Source organism: Triturus cristatus, chromosome 4_1 (assembly GCF_964204655.1).
Source record: "Triturus cristatus chromosome 4_1, aTriCri1.1, whole genome shotgun sequence".
Taxonomy (NCBI): Eukaryota; Metazoa; Chordata; class Amphibia; order Caudata; family Salamandridae; genus Triturus; species Triturus cristatus.
This window is the reverse complement of record NC_140585.1, coordinates 782,465,691-782,484,679: the sequence shown is the minus strand read 5'-3', so window position 1 is coordinate 782,484,679 and position 18,989 is coordinate 782,465,691. Positions and strand designations below refer to the sequence as shown.

At 46.8% G+C, this 18,989-nt stretch overlaps 1 protein-coding gene across 2 annotated transcripts in view; it reads right to left on the bottom strand.

The window, feature by feature from the left end:
* MON2 (MON2 regulator of endosome-to-Golgi trafficking) overlaps positions 1–18,989 on the bottom strand; it is a 1,036,128-nt gene that overhangs the window by 97,958 nt on the left and 919,181 nt on the right. For both annotated transcript variants that reach the window (XM_085653355.1, XM_085653354.1), the window contains one exon: positions 11,814–11,937. In XM_085653355.1, coding sequence (XP_085509481.1) covers positions 11,814–11,937 — 124 coding nt within the window. The remainder of the gene's footprint in view (positions 1–11,813; positions 11,938–18,989) is intronic.

Genomic DNA, 18,989 nt, shown 5'->3' with positions numbered 1-18,989 from the left:
AACTTGATGTTTGTATTAAGCGATATAGCCTATCTTCGAGCTTCAATATGCATGAAACAGATCCTGACTTTAATATTAGAGGGATGTTCAAAAAAGGGAGATTACGTATTTGTAAGGAGGAGCGGATTACGTGTTTGTAAGATGGCCCTCTTTTTTTTTACTAACATACTGTGGCGCTATGTTGCGCAAGTCAGAGAAATACCAGTATATGATTCCTGGTGGTAAATACAACGGTTACTGTAGAGCATTTTAACTAAGTGCATTGTAAAATCACGCAATATTGTACAGGTCAATGTGGTCTGTCTACAAGCTTTGTTATACATGAAACAAACGTCACTATTCCGAGGTTGTATTCAAATGTATATGGAAACCGTAAAAGGACTACTAGACATTGCACCCAAATTGATAGCAACGGGTAAAACTTTTTCGTGAGCACAATCATGTAAGTTACAGTTGTACCTTGTATCCCTGGATTCGGGCTACATCGGGTATTAGGGAGGCCGTTTCTGCTCTTAAAGTAAAGAAAGGAAAGTAAAGAAAGGAAAGAGAATACATGAGGGGCACTGCTGAGTAATACATTATGGTTTTGTGGCGACGTCCTCGTGTGCTTCTTCGTATACCTTTGCGGCAGAAGTGTATAACCAGTGCTGGCTCTACCTCTTGTGACCCGGTACTGATCCGGGTACTGCTTCATGAGGTTTATAGGGAAAAACATGAAGATCAAAAGAGGACTGGCAGTTCACTTCGAGCAACCATGTACTTATTATAATCAACCCTTGGTAAAGATGAAATCCATCAAATTTACCAATTACTGTGAGTAGCAATATGTCGATATCAGAAAGAGGGTAAATTCAGAAAAACACGTCGTGTTCATATCATTAAATAAAATAAAATTGTACTGACAAAGTTATTATTTAATGCTGAGCCACGGAATATTATCGTTCAGCCCATGTATATGTGTTTGCAGACGGTAAACCCATCTTTGTTCCTTTTCATAAAGTATGTTTTCTGCGTTGTGATTTTTGGCCGTCAAGGTCTCGAGGATTATCCATTGCAAGTCATTGACTGTATGTCCTTTCTCCATGTAATGACTGCTCATTTTAGTAGTACTCCTCTTGCACTTGACATTACTCCTGTGTTCACAAAGTCTTTGCTTGACTTTGCGACAAGTCATCCCTATATAGCGTAAATCGCAGGGACAGGTAATCATGTAGATTACATGAGTGGTGTTACAATTGGTGTGAGCTCTGATTGTCCATTTCAAGTTTGGCAATAGTTGTAAAGTTTTTGTCGCCGTTGTGAGATGGCAAACAGAACAGGAACCACATGGGAAGTGTCCAGTTACAGGTGTGTTGTTCCAAAGTCTTGGCAGAGCCTCATTCCTAGGTATCGCTGGCTGTCTCGTATGGACTAACATATCTTTTAGGTTTCTCGTTCTCTTGTTAGAAATCCTAGGTTTGGGCCATTTCAAGGATCCTGATGTCAGGATACGCCAGTTTTTGTTAATGATTTTCTTGACATCATTAGATACCGTACTATAGGTACTGACGCAGGTAACCAGGTCTTTTGTTGGTTCTTTTTTTGTAGTGTCCAGGAGGGTATCTCTTTGTTGATTTCTGGCCCTTTTCTGACACTTTTTGATGGTGCTTGCGGGATAGTACCTGCTCTGAAGTTTGTCACAAAGGTCCTTTGCTTGGTTTTTGTAATCCTGGATGTTACTACAGTTCCGTCTTAAGCGGAGGAACTGACCGTAAGGAAGTTTCTCTCTCATCGGACGTGGATGGAAACTTTTATATGAGAGGAGGCTATTTCTTGCAGTAGATTTGAAGAAAGTTTTGGTCTGTATTGTGTCATTTTCAATGAAAATTGTTACATCCAGGAAATCCAATTTGTTAGAGCTCGCTGTGTAAGTGAATTTAAGCCACTCATCCCTGGTGTTCAACCATTGATGGAAATCGGTGAGGCTTTCTTTGTCGCCTTCCCATATTAAGATGACATCGTCTATGTAGCGCTTCCAAAAGACAATCCGATTTAAAAACGGATTGACAGAGCTGTGTATATGATTGGCCTCAAAATCACTTACATATAGTCTGGCTACGCTCGGCGCAAAGGTACTTCCCATGGAAGTACCATGGCGTTGTTTGTACATTATGTTGTTATACTCGAAATGATTTTCGGTAAGTGCTAGCCTGTAGCAATCAAGAATGAAATGTCTGGGTGTTCTGTAATCCCACTGTTTGTTGAACAATAACAGTTCCAGTGTATCCAAAGTCTTTTGTTGAGGTAGACTGGTATCCAGACTTTCAATGTCTAATCCAACCAGAAATACCCCTGTGTCGGGTCTCATGATGACCCTAGCTTCCGAACGGACCGTTGGCTCTTAGGGAAGGGAGGATATAACAGGGTGTTGTACTCAAACCCGAAGAAACTGGACTTGACTGGCCCCACGGCCAGAACGGTGGAAATTTGGCACCTGCTCCAGAGGCGAATGGGGTGGTATGGGCAGTTGACCAAGGCCACCCCACTCTGGGAACCGGATTGTCTGGGACGGCTGAGCACCTGCGCAGGATTCGATAAATGGGATCTTATTGGTGTCTCTACGGTGGGGGATGTATGGGTTAAAGACGGGAGGGCGTCCTTCGCAGAGCTTCAACTTAAGTACCAGCTCGCCCCCTCTGAACACTATCGCTATCTACAGATAAGCCATGCTATCGACTGCGCCCTGCCCGCGGGGACTCCCCTTCCAGACTACTCTCCTTTGGAAGACAGACTGTTGCTGGATCCAATGGACCGCAGGGCTATCTCCTTAACGTATAAAAAATTAATTAATAATCGCGCTGACACAATGCAAAAAATACGAGCCAGGTGGGAAACGGATGTGGGCGAAATGTCTTGGTGGCAATACCAATGCGGCTCCGCCTAGTTCAGCTCAAGGTTCTGCACCGTGTGTATTTTGATGCCACCCTGTTGTGTAAATTAGGTAGACGTCCAGACGAGCTCTGCCTCCGAAACTGTCATCATGTAGGTACATTTACACATATTTTGTGGACTTGCCCCCCTATACAGCACTATTGGACAGAAGTCACCCGTCAGATGGCAAGGGCCATCGGTAAGTCGGTCGCCCCCTCCCCTCAGCTATGCCTCCTAAATGTGTGGGATGCTACGGACCTTACCCAAGCGGAGCAGGAGTGGGTGGCGTTGGGTTGGGCCATAGCTAAAAGGAATATTGCCCAGAAGTGGGGGGTGGCCGCCTTGCCATTGTTGCGCGCATGGGCCAATGATATGGATCTATCGATGGTGGCAGAGAAAACGGTCTATAAGAGTCGAGGTTGCCCTAAGAAGTGGGACCACAAATGGGGACGATGGAATAAATATCGGGGGACATCTGTATTTCTCCTACAGTAGAACTTCGACGAGAGAGACAGGCTATCCTGGATAACATGGGAGTAGGTGTGCTGAACTGAAGTCTTGGAGAAACCTAGCCTAAACTGAGGGTGATGGGGGCCCCCCTGGCCCTGAAATGTTCCAGGAATCACCTCTATAATGTTTCAATGCCCGTTTTGTTTCTGTGCTAAGTGCCCTTGATGTACTACTTGTCGTCTCCAATGCCCAAACATGTATTCCGCCTATGTAGGTGCTAATTGAGTGTCAAGACTGCTGAAATGTTGTGGATTTTGATTTTAATAAAAAAAATATATATATATTTAAAAAAGAAATACCCCTGTGAATCAGGAGGTGGTGCCTATGGCTCCGCACTGATGTCGGCCACACTGGATGTGACATGCACAGGCCTATTTGGGCACCATCCATGCGCTCTGACATCAGTTGGTTTTGTGGCGCTTCTGCGCCCGCAGAGCTCAAATCAAATTGGTCTTGACCAGTGTGCAGATACCGAAAGTGGAATTGTTTTAGATGAAAGAGACCAGTTCACAGAACCGGGAGGGTCATTAAAAATTGGCAGTTGGATAGAATCTGTACCAGAAAATGCGTTACTAGAGGTAAATAACTTTTTTTTCTGATAGAGACTTCTTACCACAGATGCCTCACCTTAAAACAGATACCAGAACTGCACCTCCAAGGAGGATGGTCTGTGAACTGGCTCAAACCAAAAAGTCCTACAGGATCGAATGGGCAAAGTGCCTACCATGAAGGAACTGGCTGCCCAGGCAGTAGTGTTTTGTAAACATATGGATGGACGCCCATATGAAAACCTGGCAAATGTCCAGGACAGGCAATCCACATGAAACACAGTAGTAGCAGCCTTGGCTCTGGTCGAATGAGCCCGCAAACCCTCAGGAGGCTACTTGGTTGCCAAAGCATAGCAAATCTTAATGCAGAGCACGAACCAGTGGGAGATGGTCAGTTTCAACACCACTCTTTCCTCACTCCCAAGAACCTGGTAAAGAGCTAATCGTCTACTCTGTGATGCTTAGTTTGATCAACATAAAAGCCCAGAGAACACTTCAGGTCCATGTGATGTAGACACTCCTCCTCCTTAGAGGGCTGAGGAGGAGCGAAGAAGATCGGTAGGTTATGGTTTGACCATCCTGAAAAGTAGTCACCACCTTCAGTAAGATGGATGCATGTGTCCAGAGAATCAACATGTCCGGATAGAAGACAGAATAAGAGGGTCTCACAGAGAGGGCCTGAATTTTGCTCACCCTGCGGGTCAATGTTACTTATTTGTTTAGGAGCTGGGACCACAGCAGTCCCTTTTGTGAACACTTGAGGGGCGCTGATAAGGCCAAACAGGAGAACAGCTAACTGGAAATGCTCCTGTGGCACATCCTATAGATCTAACGCGAATATCCAAGGGGAGCATCTTGAATTTGTCCTTCCTCAGGAAGGCATTGAGAGGGCGTAAATCTACAATAGGAAGAACCCTCCACCATTTTTCGGCACTAGGAAGCATAAGGAATACCAACGATGAACTACTTCTGGCATCTGACACTCTCCATGGCTCCTTTGGCCAAAAGAGCCTGCACTTCGTGTAGGAAAAGGGGCAGGCAGTCCTTCATCAGCCATGCTGGAGGAGATGGCAAGGGTGGCGATGTTTCCAGGAATGGGAGGGCATAACCCAGCCAAACGTTCTCCACTACCCACTCGTCCGAGGTGATGGTCTGCCATCTTGGCAAGAAGTGGTGGAGTCTGCTGCTGACAGGGTAGCTGTGAGTCGGGAAGTTTGGGGGGTTCGGGAGCAGGTGGAGTTGGCATGTCTTTCTCCTGCTGTCAGCATAAACTTTAGAGTCCTCGGTCCTGTGGAGTCCTCGGTCACAGCTGCAACAAGACTCAGAAGACTGTTGGATTTCTGATAGCAACATTGGGACCCACTGCTAAAACCACAAAAGGACAAAACTGAACAGGTGGTGGGCAAAGAGCAGAGGGTAATCAGAGGAAGCTAGCTATATCTCTGCTGTCCTTGAGGTGCTCCATAGCAAAATTCTGTTTATCCCTGAAGAGGCGGGACCCTTCTTAGAGCATGTCCATAACTGCGGATTGGACATCCCCCCAACAGTCAGTGAAGAGCATCCAAGCATGTCGTCAGATTTCAACACTGGTAGCAGTGGCTTGACCCGAGCAGTCTGTAGTTCCAAGGCCACAGTGAATAGAAAACTTTGCCGCAAAGCAGACGTCATGCATGGCCTAGAAAAAGATAGCACAAGCTTCCTCAGATATAGAGATAGGAAGGACTTGGGCTACCGAGTCCTACAGCACAAGGGAGAATCTGATGAACAAAGAGGCAGCATTCACATAGTGCAGGGCAAGACAAGTGGATGAGAAAACCCTGCGTCTACAAGTGTCAAGGCATTTGGATTCCCTAGCCGGCAGGGCAGAAGGGAATTCACTGGGATTAACTTTGCTTTTTGAAGCCTGCAGGACCAAACTCTCCAGGAAAGGATGTTGGGTAAGAAAGTCCATATCCCCGGTGCAGGACAGTGACGGAAGGCAATTTGGAGGTTGACCAGGGCACCTGTGCAATGTTTAGTCCAGGTACCCAAAAGGGTTTTAGTCAAAAACTCATTAAAAGGCAGATAGATTATGTCCTAGTTGTAAGACCTCAGTCAACTAATTTGTTTTGACCTTCTGTATAGGAAGTTTAAGGTCAACAATGTCAGTGGCTCTACGGACCACCATAGCAAACAATGCAGTAACTGTGGTGGCCGGGAACAGGGGAAAAAACAAGAACGAGTCAACAGGAGAAGTATCTAAAAAGCTTGCTTTCTCCCTTAAAGCTCATCTCCATCATAAGTGCCACTATCTGAATCAGTACCAAGAGCGTCATGAATAAACTGTTCCCTGCTCTGAGGAAGGGGAATAGTATCAGAAGGATTAGTGAGAGGAACAAGCGGCGTCGAGCTCACGAGGTCAATGCGTTAACCGCCTCAGGTTCATATAGGATCACAGCTGGGACATCCAGTGCCGATAACGCACCTTTGTGAGGCATTGTGCCAGGACAGACCCACAAGGCCCAACTGACGCTGAGGAAGTTCCTATTGGTGTGATCCTAGATGGAAGATTTCTCCATTCCAAGGGGCGCGGAGGCACTCCAGATGGAGTCGGCTGCACAAACATGTGCCTCATAGCCTCCTGGAACTCCTGAATCTGGGCAGGAGTAGCCCGGAGAAACACAGGCTGGTGTGAGGCGGAACTGGGGACCAGGTCCACCAAACGACTTTGCGAGTGGGTCCTCCTCGCACCATGTTGGAGGATTTGGAGTGGGAAGATGGCGAATAACTCCATTTAGGCTTATTCTTTTTATTCTTGTGTGACTTACCTGAAGAACAGGACCTGGACGATAAGTCCACACCAAGATCGAGATCAAAAACGTCACTAACGGAGGAGCCAAGATGGCGACCGGGACGGCAGCGTAGACTCCCGGCTCCGTGAACCTCCGCATCCCGCACGGATATCCTGCACGAGATCCTCAACCTGTGCTACGCGGTCGTGTTTCTGAAGGAGAGTGGCACCCGACTGTGTGACTCCGAGGTTTCTGGCTGCGGTATCGCCGGAGAAACGAGCATTTGAACTTTGCGGCCTGTGCGGCCCTGGAGCCGGGACCTCAAGTGGACGCCGTGGCCGGGTGGCAGTTCAACAACAGCGGCCTGTTGTGACTGGGCGGAGGCGGTCCACCGGAGCGGTGCCAAACTCGGCCTACATTTCGTCGTGGTCGTTTCTACTGTCAAGGGTAGCGGTCCGAGTGCATGCCCGTGGGTGCAATTCTCAGATCCTCCGGTGGCTGCCCCTGCCTTTGATGGTGAGCTGCCCGGCTGCCGCCCGTATCCTGCCCTGATCCTTGCGGGCCGCCCCCGGCTTTTTACGGGAGCGGGTCCGTAGTGGGGACGACTGTTGCCCGTGATCACGCAACGGATAACTTTTCGCCTGCCCCCGGAACCCGGTCACCAGCGACGTGGCCATCGGGACGCTTGTCCCAGGGTCCCGGCCCCGGTGGGGGTCGGGCATACTTGGCGGCCATCTTGTTGCGATGAAGCCTACCATCCTGTCCGCTGGGTCGCAGCGGGATTGTGAGAGTGCGACTTTTGGGAGTGTGGCGGCGCGATCGCAGAGAGCTGTGCTGGGGTACGGCGACCTCCTCGAGGCCCTTGGTGCTCTTCACTCCTCCTTGATTCATGGTGTCGGGGTCTTGGGGAGTAAGCTCGACGGTGTGGCGTCGGCGTTGGGGCAAAGGCGGCCCGCCTGTCCGCACGTACATAGGGACTACCCACACTGCGCACAGGGGGACACTTTGGCGGCCACCCCTGAGGTTAGTGCACGGCTGGACACTCAGGCCAGTATGCTACAGTGTGTTCGTCCAGCTGAGGGCCTGATCTGTCCCGGAGGCGTCGGACCTGAGTGGGGTGTGGTGGCCTCCTCCCGTACGTGCCCTCCTGCGACCCAGGGACAACTCCAGCAACTATTGTCTGCTTTGGCTGCTTCTGCCTTCCTGGACCTTGAGTGCAGTGCATATCCTGGGGCAGCACTGGGAAGCCTGTTTCTCCACGCTGCGGACTGTGTTGATGCTCAGAGACTTCCACCCCACCTGTGTGCGTCGCTTCTCGGACGTTTTTGGACAATTCTCTACCTTGGAACGTTGGATATGGTGCTGGGTCGAGGGGTGGGCATGGGCAGAATTCCAAAGAGTGGTCAGGGATAAGGCTGATCCTTCAGGGGTGGTCATCTAGTGGACGGGCGGGCTCAGGGGTTGCGTGCTCTCCTGGCATAGCTAACAGCATAATAGGTGCATAGTGCTCCCCATCTTGCTTTGAGAAGATCGCTTTTGTGCTGTTTATTGTTCACTTTGGGGGAAACTTACCGTGCGGGAGGGAGAAGCCGGGGGTATGTTTTGAAGGCCCTCCTCCAGTTTATTAATACTTTCTCCACCCCCCCGTCTGGTGGGGTTCTTTTCCTACTTCTTTTTCCCTCTTCTCCTATATTTCGGGTCTGGTTCCAGGGCGACAGGCACACTGCTGGGGGGGGGGGCCGTACTCATCTGCAGAGGTGCAGGGTGGGGGGTTGGGGGAGGGGATTCTTTCGTCTTTTATCTCTTTTTCCATGGCCTCCTTTTTCTTCTCCGATTCTTTTTGTTTTTTCTTTTTCTGGGATCAGTGTGATACACCTCCTTTGCTATGACTCGTTGCCGCTCCATGTGTACCACAATTTCCGGGGTGCTCTCCGGGAGTTCTGGCGGGGGACTGCAGGCGCAACTGCTTATGATACTCTTCCTCATCCTGATGTTCTTGTGTTTGCGCCATTGACCTAATAGATTGCTGTAAATCGTTTACTTCTATTACTCTGCGTACCTGTAATTGCTGTTTGAAAATTGTCTGGCACCTGATCCTTCTGCCTTGTTTCATTATAAAACGAAAACCTTTTTCTCCTGGTGCCCTACCTACGCTGTTCACAGTATTAGCATCACGATTCTGCTCCCCGATGTGCTGCCTGTGTTTATACTTGCCTGTTTTTTGCTCTGATTGCTTAGCGGCCGGCCCCGGGGGGTTGTAGGCCCATACTTGTTCTCTATTGAACTGTCAATAAAGGTTTTCAAAAAAAAAAAAAAAAAAAAAAAAAAAAATAAAACGTCACTAACCTGCAACTTTAACCGATGAAGGGCCTTGCGGCTTTGGACGACAAATAGCTTCTCCTCCTGCACCCGGATAGCTTTCAGATGCATGGGTGCACACACAGCAGGTCACAGAGTCCTGAGACGCCCCCAAGCACCACAGACAGACCAAGTGGGAAGCAGTGACAGACATTTGTCTGTGACATTTCACAGAAGGCTTAAACCCTGTCGACCTTTTGGAGGATACGTGCGCTGCACACATTGCCATAGAATTTGTGAAAAGAAAACCTCAAAACTCCCAGAGTACTGCTTTAGAGATTTTCCGGATCCAGTCTGAAGCATGGGGAATAAATATTCTAAAGTGTGGAACCTGCGGTTAGAACTTTCTATGTGAAGCAATCACCAAGGTTTCTGGGGTTTTCTTAATGCCTTCTATGAAATTCATCTACTCAGCCCTATAGGGTCGTCTGGAGATAGAGAATTCACATCTGAAGATGTACCGACCAGTTAGCAGGCAGGATGGCGTGTTCTCATGAGTGGGTAACTTACCTCTGTAACTGTCAGCATCATCCTTAGGCTGAGGAATAATTGGGAAACGTAAAGCATTAGAGTCAAACAGGCCATGCACACTTTAAAACTTGTTTGTCCTAGACATCTACAGGTAAGTAAACTTGGCCTCTCGCTTAACTTTCTGTAAGATAACATGGCTTTTCAATAAAGTTAGCTGACACCGAGAAGGAAATGGTGCAGGTAATAATGATGACAGCTCCACCTGCAGCACCTTAGTTGGCATTCATAATGGAAGTCAGGAAGCAAAGATATCTGTTGACTTAAGATTTAGGGTCACACCGATTTCAAAGGAACAATGGAAGAGGACAGATCCCGGACAGAAATTCCTCTCATGTTTTGTGTGTTCGATGTAACGCCCAAAGAGGCCAAGAGTATGTCCAGACGTGGGTCCTTTGCTCACTGTACCAATGGAACCAAGCTACACCAGAGTGACGAGCACCAATTAGTGTGAAACCGGTTTTAGTCTGCTTGTGTTCTGGTTCAGAGAGGACCGTGCTTGGCAGTCTAGACTTGAGTTCCCCTATGGGAGCAGAATTAAATCTGATTTGCACATGAATGGGTCAAATCTGAGGTGGCATGGTGGGCAAAAGAATGATGGGCTTGAATGCTACCCGAGCAATTGTCAGAGGTAGACAAAATGCAAACATTCCTTGCATACCCTTTGGTGTGCTTTTCCCAAATTGAAATCACTAGCATTGGCCAAAGCAGATAGAGACACCTTGGCAGCACTCAAGGGCACAATACATGGTGAAGTCTCAAAGACAGCCAAAACAGCTTTCTGAAAAGCCTGAATATGATTCTGGAGGAGGGTAGCTTATCTGAGGAATTTCCTGTAAAACCAGCATTGGTTCAGAAGTCGAGGCTCTTACGCTTTTTATGTGATGGGAAACAGTGCTCCTTTTTATGTTTATTTTTGCTTTTGAAGGAGGCACCTCCTGGAATTCATCAAACGGAGAGGAGACCAAGAATTTAACTTTAACCTTTATTAATTCTGCTTCCCTCTCTCTGATGGCCTTGGGGTGTGCACAAGCATACAATTCCTATGATGAGTCAGTGTATGCCTTTCCAAGGTGCCACAGACATTTGGAGTGTGAGTGCATTTTGGACATACGTTTCTTACAAGTCTAACAACGCCAGAAGAAATGGGGCTTGCAGGACATGATCCAAAAATGTGAGGTAAAGAAATCTCAACAAAAACCAATAAACAAAACCAAAGAAAGCAAATGACATCACCAGGCCTGAGGCTCGTTATATTCCTAGCTTGTGGCTCCATTTTGCCACAATATTTAGTGACATCTTTCTTTTTTTGGGGGGGGGGGGGGGGGTGAGTTTTATATAGCACAATCTCGACCCAAAGGCATCAGAGTGCTTTACATGAGCACCAGTTGTGTTACAGACAAACACATTCATTTTTGTAAGGAACGGGGAGATTAAGTGATTTGCCCAGAATCACAGGATGTTGAGCATCCCCACCGAGACTCGAACCAAGTTCCCGAGCTTTGCGGTCGACCACTCTAGCTCTTAGGCCACATTCTCTCCCCCATAGAACCTATACAAAGAACGTTTTTTCACATCCAGTTTGGTGCCCGGGTTAGGGTTCATACAGGGAACCCGAGAGAGCAATAATCCATTAAAACAGTTTCACAGTAATAATGGTCAAAAAAGGCATAAGATTAGTAAACATTCCTTAATGCAAGTATTCTTCAATACATCTGTAACTAAGAAAACTACATGGGAAATGGTCAACAGAACAGAACCAGAGATATAGAGTATTTCTATTATCAGTGAAGTTAATTGTCCAGTATGAATGGAGGCAGACCTGCATGGGTGATTGCTGAAATGTGTGGTTATAGTAAGACCTATGTGTGTAGAGTTATGTGCATGGGATCCTGACATGTGGTCTGGTCAGGCCCCAGCAAATGTGACAGCTAGGCCACACTTCGTACAGTGAGCAGCAATGTGACACACTTTCTGAAATGATTGTGCCTGGCGTGCGTTTTTGACGACTAAGTATAAGGTTGGATCCCTGTTATTCTATGCTAGAAAAATTCAATGAACACATCGATATCCATTAAACACGAATACTTCGAGGACCTAATCAAAGCATACTAACACACCATTTGCATAACATGTATTGCAAGTAACTTCGCAGTACAGTACTCTGTGCACATTTGAGTTACCGTACCTGTAAAAGAAGAGGACTGAGAATGTATGGATCCTTTGTTAAGCATAGCCATTATCTGACCTACAAACTCCTTTGGAATAAAAGTGGCATAAGGCAGTATCTCTGTGCTTATCAGCTGTACCACCTATAAGAGATAAAAGCATTTTGTGAAAATATGACATCAGTGCATTCCACTTAACACCAGGTTCCTTATCAAATGTATGATATGTTTTAAATGAATTCACAATAATCGGACAGACTGTGAAGGAAAATTAGAATTTACTAAATACAATAGTTAGCTAGTTGTTTCAACATTCAGCAGAACCTAATTTCTTCAAACACCTTGTTGTGATTTGGAAGACATCAAAACTTAAGACTATAACTTAAAATTATTGTTCCAAGACCATTTTGCACAGTCATCCATGAACCTTGAACACTGTTGTGTCAATAGAAAACAAAATTATCACTCATGTCACACATGCAAGTCTATATCCTCATAAACGATCAAACGTATCCTAAAAGTAGGGAGAAAATGAGACAGAAGATGTTGGACAGTGCTAACTGCCCAGCAGACAAGTGTACTACCTTTTGGAGTATGACAAATGAATAATCTGTACATCATTTGTATCTTTACTTTTATCATTTTGACCCATTAAATTAGTCTGTACTACTTTGTGAATCTCCCCATAAAACTGAACCCCCTACTTTTCAAGGAGCTTAATGGAATTCTTAGGTCTTAGATTTAGAAGAACAGGAGATGCAGGGTTGTGTTACAAAAGGTGAAAAGTCCACCAAAGGAGGGACACCTGGGTGTACCAGATTTCAACCTTTACTACTGGGCTGCACAATTACAGTGGATGGCCAAGTGGTGCACCCTAACTAAAGCACCAGAGCCATAGATGTTTCTGACTAAATTCCCCACTGAAGAACTAGAAAGAAAATTGATCAACCCAGGGACATACAGGGGAGAACAATGTGGTATCCTCAAAGTGGCTCAGCACTACTGAAGACAGTGCATCAAAAAGCCGCAAGTGAAAACCCCCTTCACTTCTACATTCCCAGTAGTGGGTCTCATGGGTTTGAAGGCCACAGAATAGGCTGCCAGACTCAAACTTTGGGAGGAAGTAGAGATTCAGAAATTGGGAAGAACTACATGCAAAAGGAAGGATAAGAGACTTTATAGACGTGACCCAGACTGATGATAGCCCAAGGGGATGTTTCCTAACCTATCTCAAAATTGTAGGTACACTCAAACTCAAAACAGCTTTTAAGACATTTTCGTTGCTAGATGAAATACTGACAATGCACAAAGACCTGGGTCTAATAACTACCATATACAGGGCGTTAGAAGATGAGACTGGCACATACCTGTTACCTCTTAGGGAAAAATCGTCACAAGAACTCAGCAGAGATCTGGAGGACATTGACGGTCTCTCATACCCTCCTATATCGTAAGGGTATCTAGAGATGCCAAATACAAACTGCTGGAATTTAATGTCCTTCATAGGAATTACTTAACCCCTAGTAAATTACAGATAATGTATAACTTGCCCTCAGCAGTGTTCCATATGTGGGACGAATGTTGCTGCCATACTTAACATGCTATGAAACTGCCAGGGAATTAAAGAATACAGGAAAGAAATAATGAATACCTTAGGAAAAGTCACCCTCACTCGCTGATCCAATTTACTTAACCCTGAATGTGAGTTGCTAGGACTAATGACCAGACCTAATAAAGATAAATACCACCAGATTCCAGGACCTTGTGTTACTAACAGCAAAATGATGCCTGGTCATGCAACTGAAGGCTATAAGGCACCAACATTCTACCAATGGCAAGCTGAAGTAATAATGTGAACAAAACTGGACACAGAACCACGACACACACAAACAAAAAATGGGCATCACAGTTCGCAAGCGAGCGCAGGCATAGGATGATACTCTGATAGAGTTTATAAAAAACAGGGAAGAAGAAGAGCATAGTCTGCTGCAATCAGAAGAAGAGGGAACAACTCTGTGGATATAAGACCAGGATCAGGGACCTGCATGACCATTTCGCAAGTGCTTCCCTCTCAGATTCCTCCTTGTACTACCTCCCTGACGCTCGCTACCCAACTACATAGGGACCAAACGGTACACAGAATTCCACCACACATTGTCATATGCTCTTGAATCAGCGCCTTACGTCTAATACAAGACTCATGGGGTTGCTTTGTTAAATTACCAATTCTATTAGTTTAGTTTATATTTGTTTTTCAACTTATTATTCGTTAAATTAGTATGCTGATTGGATCTGTATAAAATAAATGCAGTGAATTAATTACAATCCTGCAAATTGGAATTCACAGACAATAAAATAAGACTGAGACAACAAAAGAAACGTTAAGAATCAAACTCATTACATATGCATTGACACTGCACAAAAGAAAGTCAACTGAAACCGACGATGTAACACCTCAGCCAATATCAGAAGGGACAAGGACAAAAACAACCTGAAAACCAAAAGGTAAACAGTATTACAGTGAAACTGAATAGAGAAAATATCCAAATCCCATATAATGTAAACATAACTTTGCAGATAAACAATATAAATATTTTTTTAAACATATGACATCATATCCAACATTATGTTTGTTGTGCATTTATGTTACGCGTCAAGCCAAGTCAGCTCACTTGTCAGATGAAGTGATAGCCATATAGATTCCTGTATTTTTTATTCCAACTTTAACCTGTAATGTCAGCTGCATCTATTGTTACTTTCTATTGTAGTTCCGACCAAAATTATGCACAAAGATATTTCATGTTAAAAGAAGAAAGCTGTGCAAAGCATCCTTCTTTTATCCAAAACCTCTTCTGTGCCTGTTTATTTCTGTTATAGTTCCATTACCGGTCTGCTTGAAAACTTCATGAAAAACCCAGGTTTGGTTTTGCACAAAGAACATATCTTTTGTCATCATTCAATGTGGTGCAGAGAATAATGTCATCCCTGTTGGGCTGGTTGTTTCATACAAGATATACATCTTCTTAATTCTTGCTTGCTCTTCTAATAGAAAGCACGCCATTTCAAGTCTCTCATTTAAAACTTTAGATTGTAGATTGGTAAGCGTCCTCATCTAGTAGGTTCCTTATCTAGTAGTGTTCTTCTAACATGTCTTTCCAGATGGTCTACTATTTAGAATACCTGGAATTTAAGGTGGCTAATTTGAAAACACACCTTTAGCATTTTCATTCATATATTGCTCTTATGCTAATTTACACGGATGGTTCGTTCACTGTCTTCCCTATATGCCTATCCACAGGGACATTGTAATACAGTCCGGTAGTTCTAGATGGCATAACCCTTCTTTTTGCTACTATAAGGATGGATGACATCCTATTATGAACTGTTGCAGGGAATGTTGCCATTTTGTTTTTTGACTATGATGCTTTGCCCATTGCCCAGATTTGATGGAAACTTGTTTATTATGTCTTTGATATCAGCAGAAGGTTGCTAAGTCAACGATGCAAAGATCTTTCTTCAAAATGCCTCTGAGCCAGGTTACATTTGAAGCATGATCCAATGCCTGAGCAGAACATTCTGTATGCTTACACTTTGTGAAGTGTATTTCGAAATAAAAGCAATCTTTGTTTTCTTCTTCTTCAGGCCTGAGCTCCACTCGAGACGAAAAGCATCGTAAGCGAATGCCGCCTTGGAAACTTCAGCACGCTAAATTGCTGACAATTACTGACATTGTGCATTCTCGGTGGAGGCAAACAGATCTAACCCAGGGCTTTCCCCACTTCTGAAAGAGATCTTGCGCCACCTCCGGATGAGGACGCCATTTATAATCCACTAGGCATCGACAGCTGAGTTCATCTGCTATGGCGTTCAGAGGACATTCCACAGGGCCTCGCATCCCGCCCTGTTTGTTGCAGTACCACATGGTGGTGGTGTTGTCCGTGAACACCTAAAAAAGCTTTTCCTTGATGGCAGGATGTGAAAAACTGGGTGTCTGTTGCAGTAAATTTGCCTGCTTTCTGATGTGCCTTCGACTGGAAGTGCACAGGGTCCCTGCCAAACAGGTCCCCTGTCCCAGAAGCTCTTTCCCTAAACTGTACCTTTTATTTTCCTATTGGCACAACTTCAGTACCTATTGTATGTTCCTAATACATGGTACAGCTGGTGCCCAGGGCATTGGCACTGAAAAGGGTCGAAAGGAGCGGGGCTCAGGACCGTGTAAAGGCTGCTGAGATTACGCGGTCTTGTGGGTGGGACATGGCTGGCACAGTTGAAAGCCCCTTCCATGGCCATGAAAGGGGCAAAACGCAGACGGGGGAACGGGAGGCCCAAGGCCTTGGCAATAGCCTGCGAGTCCTTAAAGCTCTCCAGAGCTATGACTGCCTGGTCTCTGAAGAGACGGGTGTCATTAAAGGGCAAGTCTATAAGGGAAGCCTGGACATCCCAGAAAAGTCAGAATTTCCAAGCCTGGCAAGGCGTCGAACGGCCACCCTCGATGTCAGTGGTGTCAAGCGCACAACGAATGGTGAACTTTAGCACATCTCTCCCACCTGATATCGCTATGGAGAGAATGGCCCATGACGCCGCCGGGACCTGAGGCAGCACCTGGGCAACTGTTTCCCTCAAAGAGTGGGCGTAATGGCCCAATAGGCATGCTTTGTTCATCGACCGTAATGCAAGGGTAAAGGAAGAAAACATCTTCTTGCCCCAACTAAGCGGTTTCTTCGATTCCCTGTCTGGGGGTGAGGAGAGAAACACACCCTGTGAGGTAGAGGCCTGGACCACCAAATTCTTGGAACACAGAATAATGAGCACGTAACAGAACACGGACGCTGTTGATTACATTCTCGAATGAAACTTATCAAGGTTGACTAAATTGTTGGTCGGAACTTAAACTTGATTCTTCAAATATATTTTCAAGATTTGTGAGGAATACTCTGGCGATATTGTGAGCAAATTTTCACAATTGCCCGAGGGGATGCATTGTTTGGTCAGAAAACAGTTCGCTTTTTTGCCTTGACAAAGTCTAAGGGGAGACGAAACACGTGTTGGCAGTTCTGTTTTGGATGTACCATCAAAGAAAAATAAAAAGATATACATTTGTGAAGACAAGCCAGAGATGTGGAGTCTGCTTTTTTGGGTAGTATTGAAGAATCTGTAAATGTATTATTGTTCACCAACAAATTTGGGATTATTGGCTTGGTATCAGATAAGCCATTGGACTGCTCTATACTTCAATTGAAACTGTCCTGATTAATTTAAGGGTGTGCTGCATATTTCTTTCAATTATTATAATTTTTGCTTATCTAACCCTTGGGTTGTGGCGTTTGGCACCTTTTGGTAGTAGGTGCTAGAAAGAACAGAATAGCACCCCGATAAAGATACCAAAAAATATAGAGATATATTACTGTCACACCAAAAAGATTGTCAAGAAATAACTAATGATTGTGCGGTTCCATTTTCCTGAAAGGGAAATACTACTACCAAAAAACTTTGTCGGGAGGAGCCAAGATGGCGACCGGGACGGCAGCGTAGACTCCCGGCTCCGTGAACCTCCGCATCCCGCACGAATATCCTGCCTGAGATCCTCAACCTGTGCTACGTGGTCTTGTTTCTGAAGGAGAGGGGCTCCCGACTGTGTGACTCCGAGGTTTCTAGCAGTGCTATCGCCGGAGAAAACTGCATCTGAACCTTGCGGCCTGTGCGACCCTGGAGCCGGGACATCGAGTGGACGCCGTGGCCGGGTGGCAGTGCGACAACAGCGGCTGGTGGTGACTGGGTGGAGTCGGCCCACCGGAGCGGTGCCAAACTCGGCCTGCATCTCGGCGTGGTCATTTCTACTGCCCAGTGTAGCTGACCGAGTGCATGACCGGGGGCGCAAATCTTGGATCCTCCGGTGGCTGCCCCTGCCTTGCTGGTGAGCTGCCCGGCCGCCGTCCGTATCCTGCCCCGATCATTGCGGGCCGCCCCCGGATTTCTACGGGAGCTGGTCCGTGGTGGGGACGACTGTTGCCCGAGACCACGGATAGTTTTTGTGCCTGCCCCCGGAACCCGGTCACCCGCGACGTGGACATCGCGACGCTTGTCCCGGGGTCCCGGCCCCGGTGAGGGTCGGGCATACTTGGCGGCCATCTTGGGTCGATGAAGCCTACCATCCTGTCCGCTGGGCCGCAGCGGGCCTGTGAGCGTACGATTTTTGAGAGTGTGGCGGCGAGATCGCAAAGAGCTGAGCTGGGGTACGGCGACCTCCTCGAGGCTATTGGTACTCTTCACTCCTCCTTGGTTCATGGTTTCGTGATCTTGGGGAGTAAGCTCGATGGTGTGGCGTCGGAGTTGGGGCAGTGGCGGCCCGCCTGTCCGCACGAACACAGAGTCTACCCACACTGCGCGCAGGAGGACGCTGTGGCGGCCACCCCTGAGGTTAGTGTACGACTGGACGGCCCGGCCAGTATGCTACAGTGTGTTCGACCTTCTGAGGGCCTGATCTTTCCCGGAGGCGTCGGACCTGAGTGGGATTTGGTGGCCTCATCCCGTGCATGCCCTCCTGCGACCCAGAGACAACTCCAGCACCTAATGTCTGCTTTGGCTGCTTCTGCCTTCCTGAACCTTGCGTGCAGAACATACCCTAGGGCAGCACTGGGAAGCCTGTTTCCTCAAGCGGCGGACTGTGTTGATGCTCAGAGACTTCCACCCCACCTGTGTGCGTCGCTTCTCTGTTGTTATTGGACATTCCTCTGCCTAGGAACATTGGGTATGGTGCTGGGTCGAGGGGTTGGCATGGGCAGAATTCCAAAGAGTGGTCAGGGATGAGGCTAGCCCCTCGGGGGTGGTCGCCTAGTGGACGGGCGGGCTTGGGGTGGTGCGCTCTCCTGACATGGCTACTGGCACAATAGGTGCATAATGCTCCCCATCGAGGTTTGAGAAGATTGTTTTTGTGCTGTTCCTTGTTCACTTTAGGGGAACCTTACCGTGCGGGAGGGAGAAGCCGGGGGTCTGTTATGAAGGCCCTCCTCCAGTTTATAAATACTTTCTCTACCCCCCCGTCTGGTGGGGGTCCTTTCCTACTTCTTTTTCCCTATTCTCCTACATTTCGGGTCTGGTTCCAGGGCGACAGGCACACTGCTGGGGGGGGGGGTCGTACTCATCTGCAGAGGTGCAGGGTGGGGGGTTGGGGGAGGGGATTCTGTATTCTTTCATCT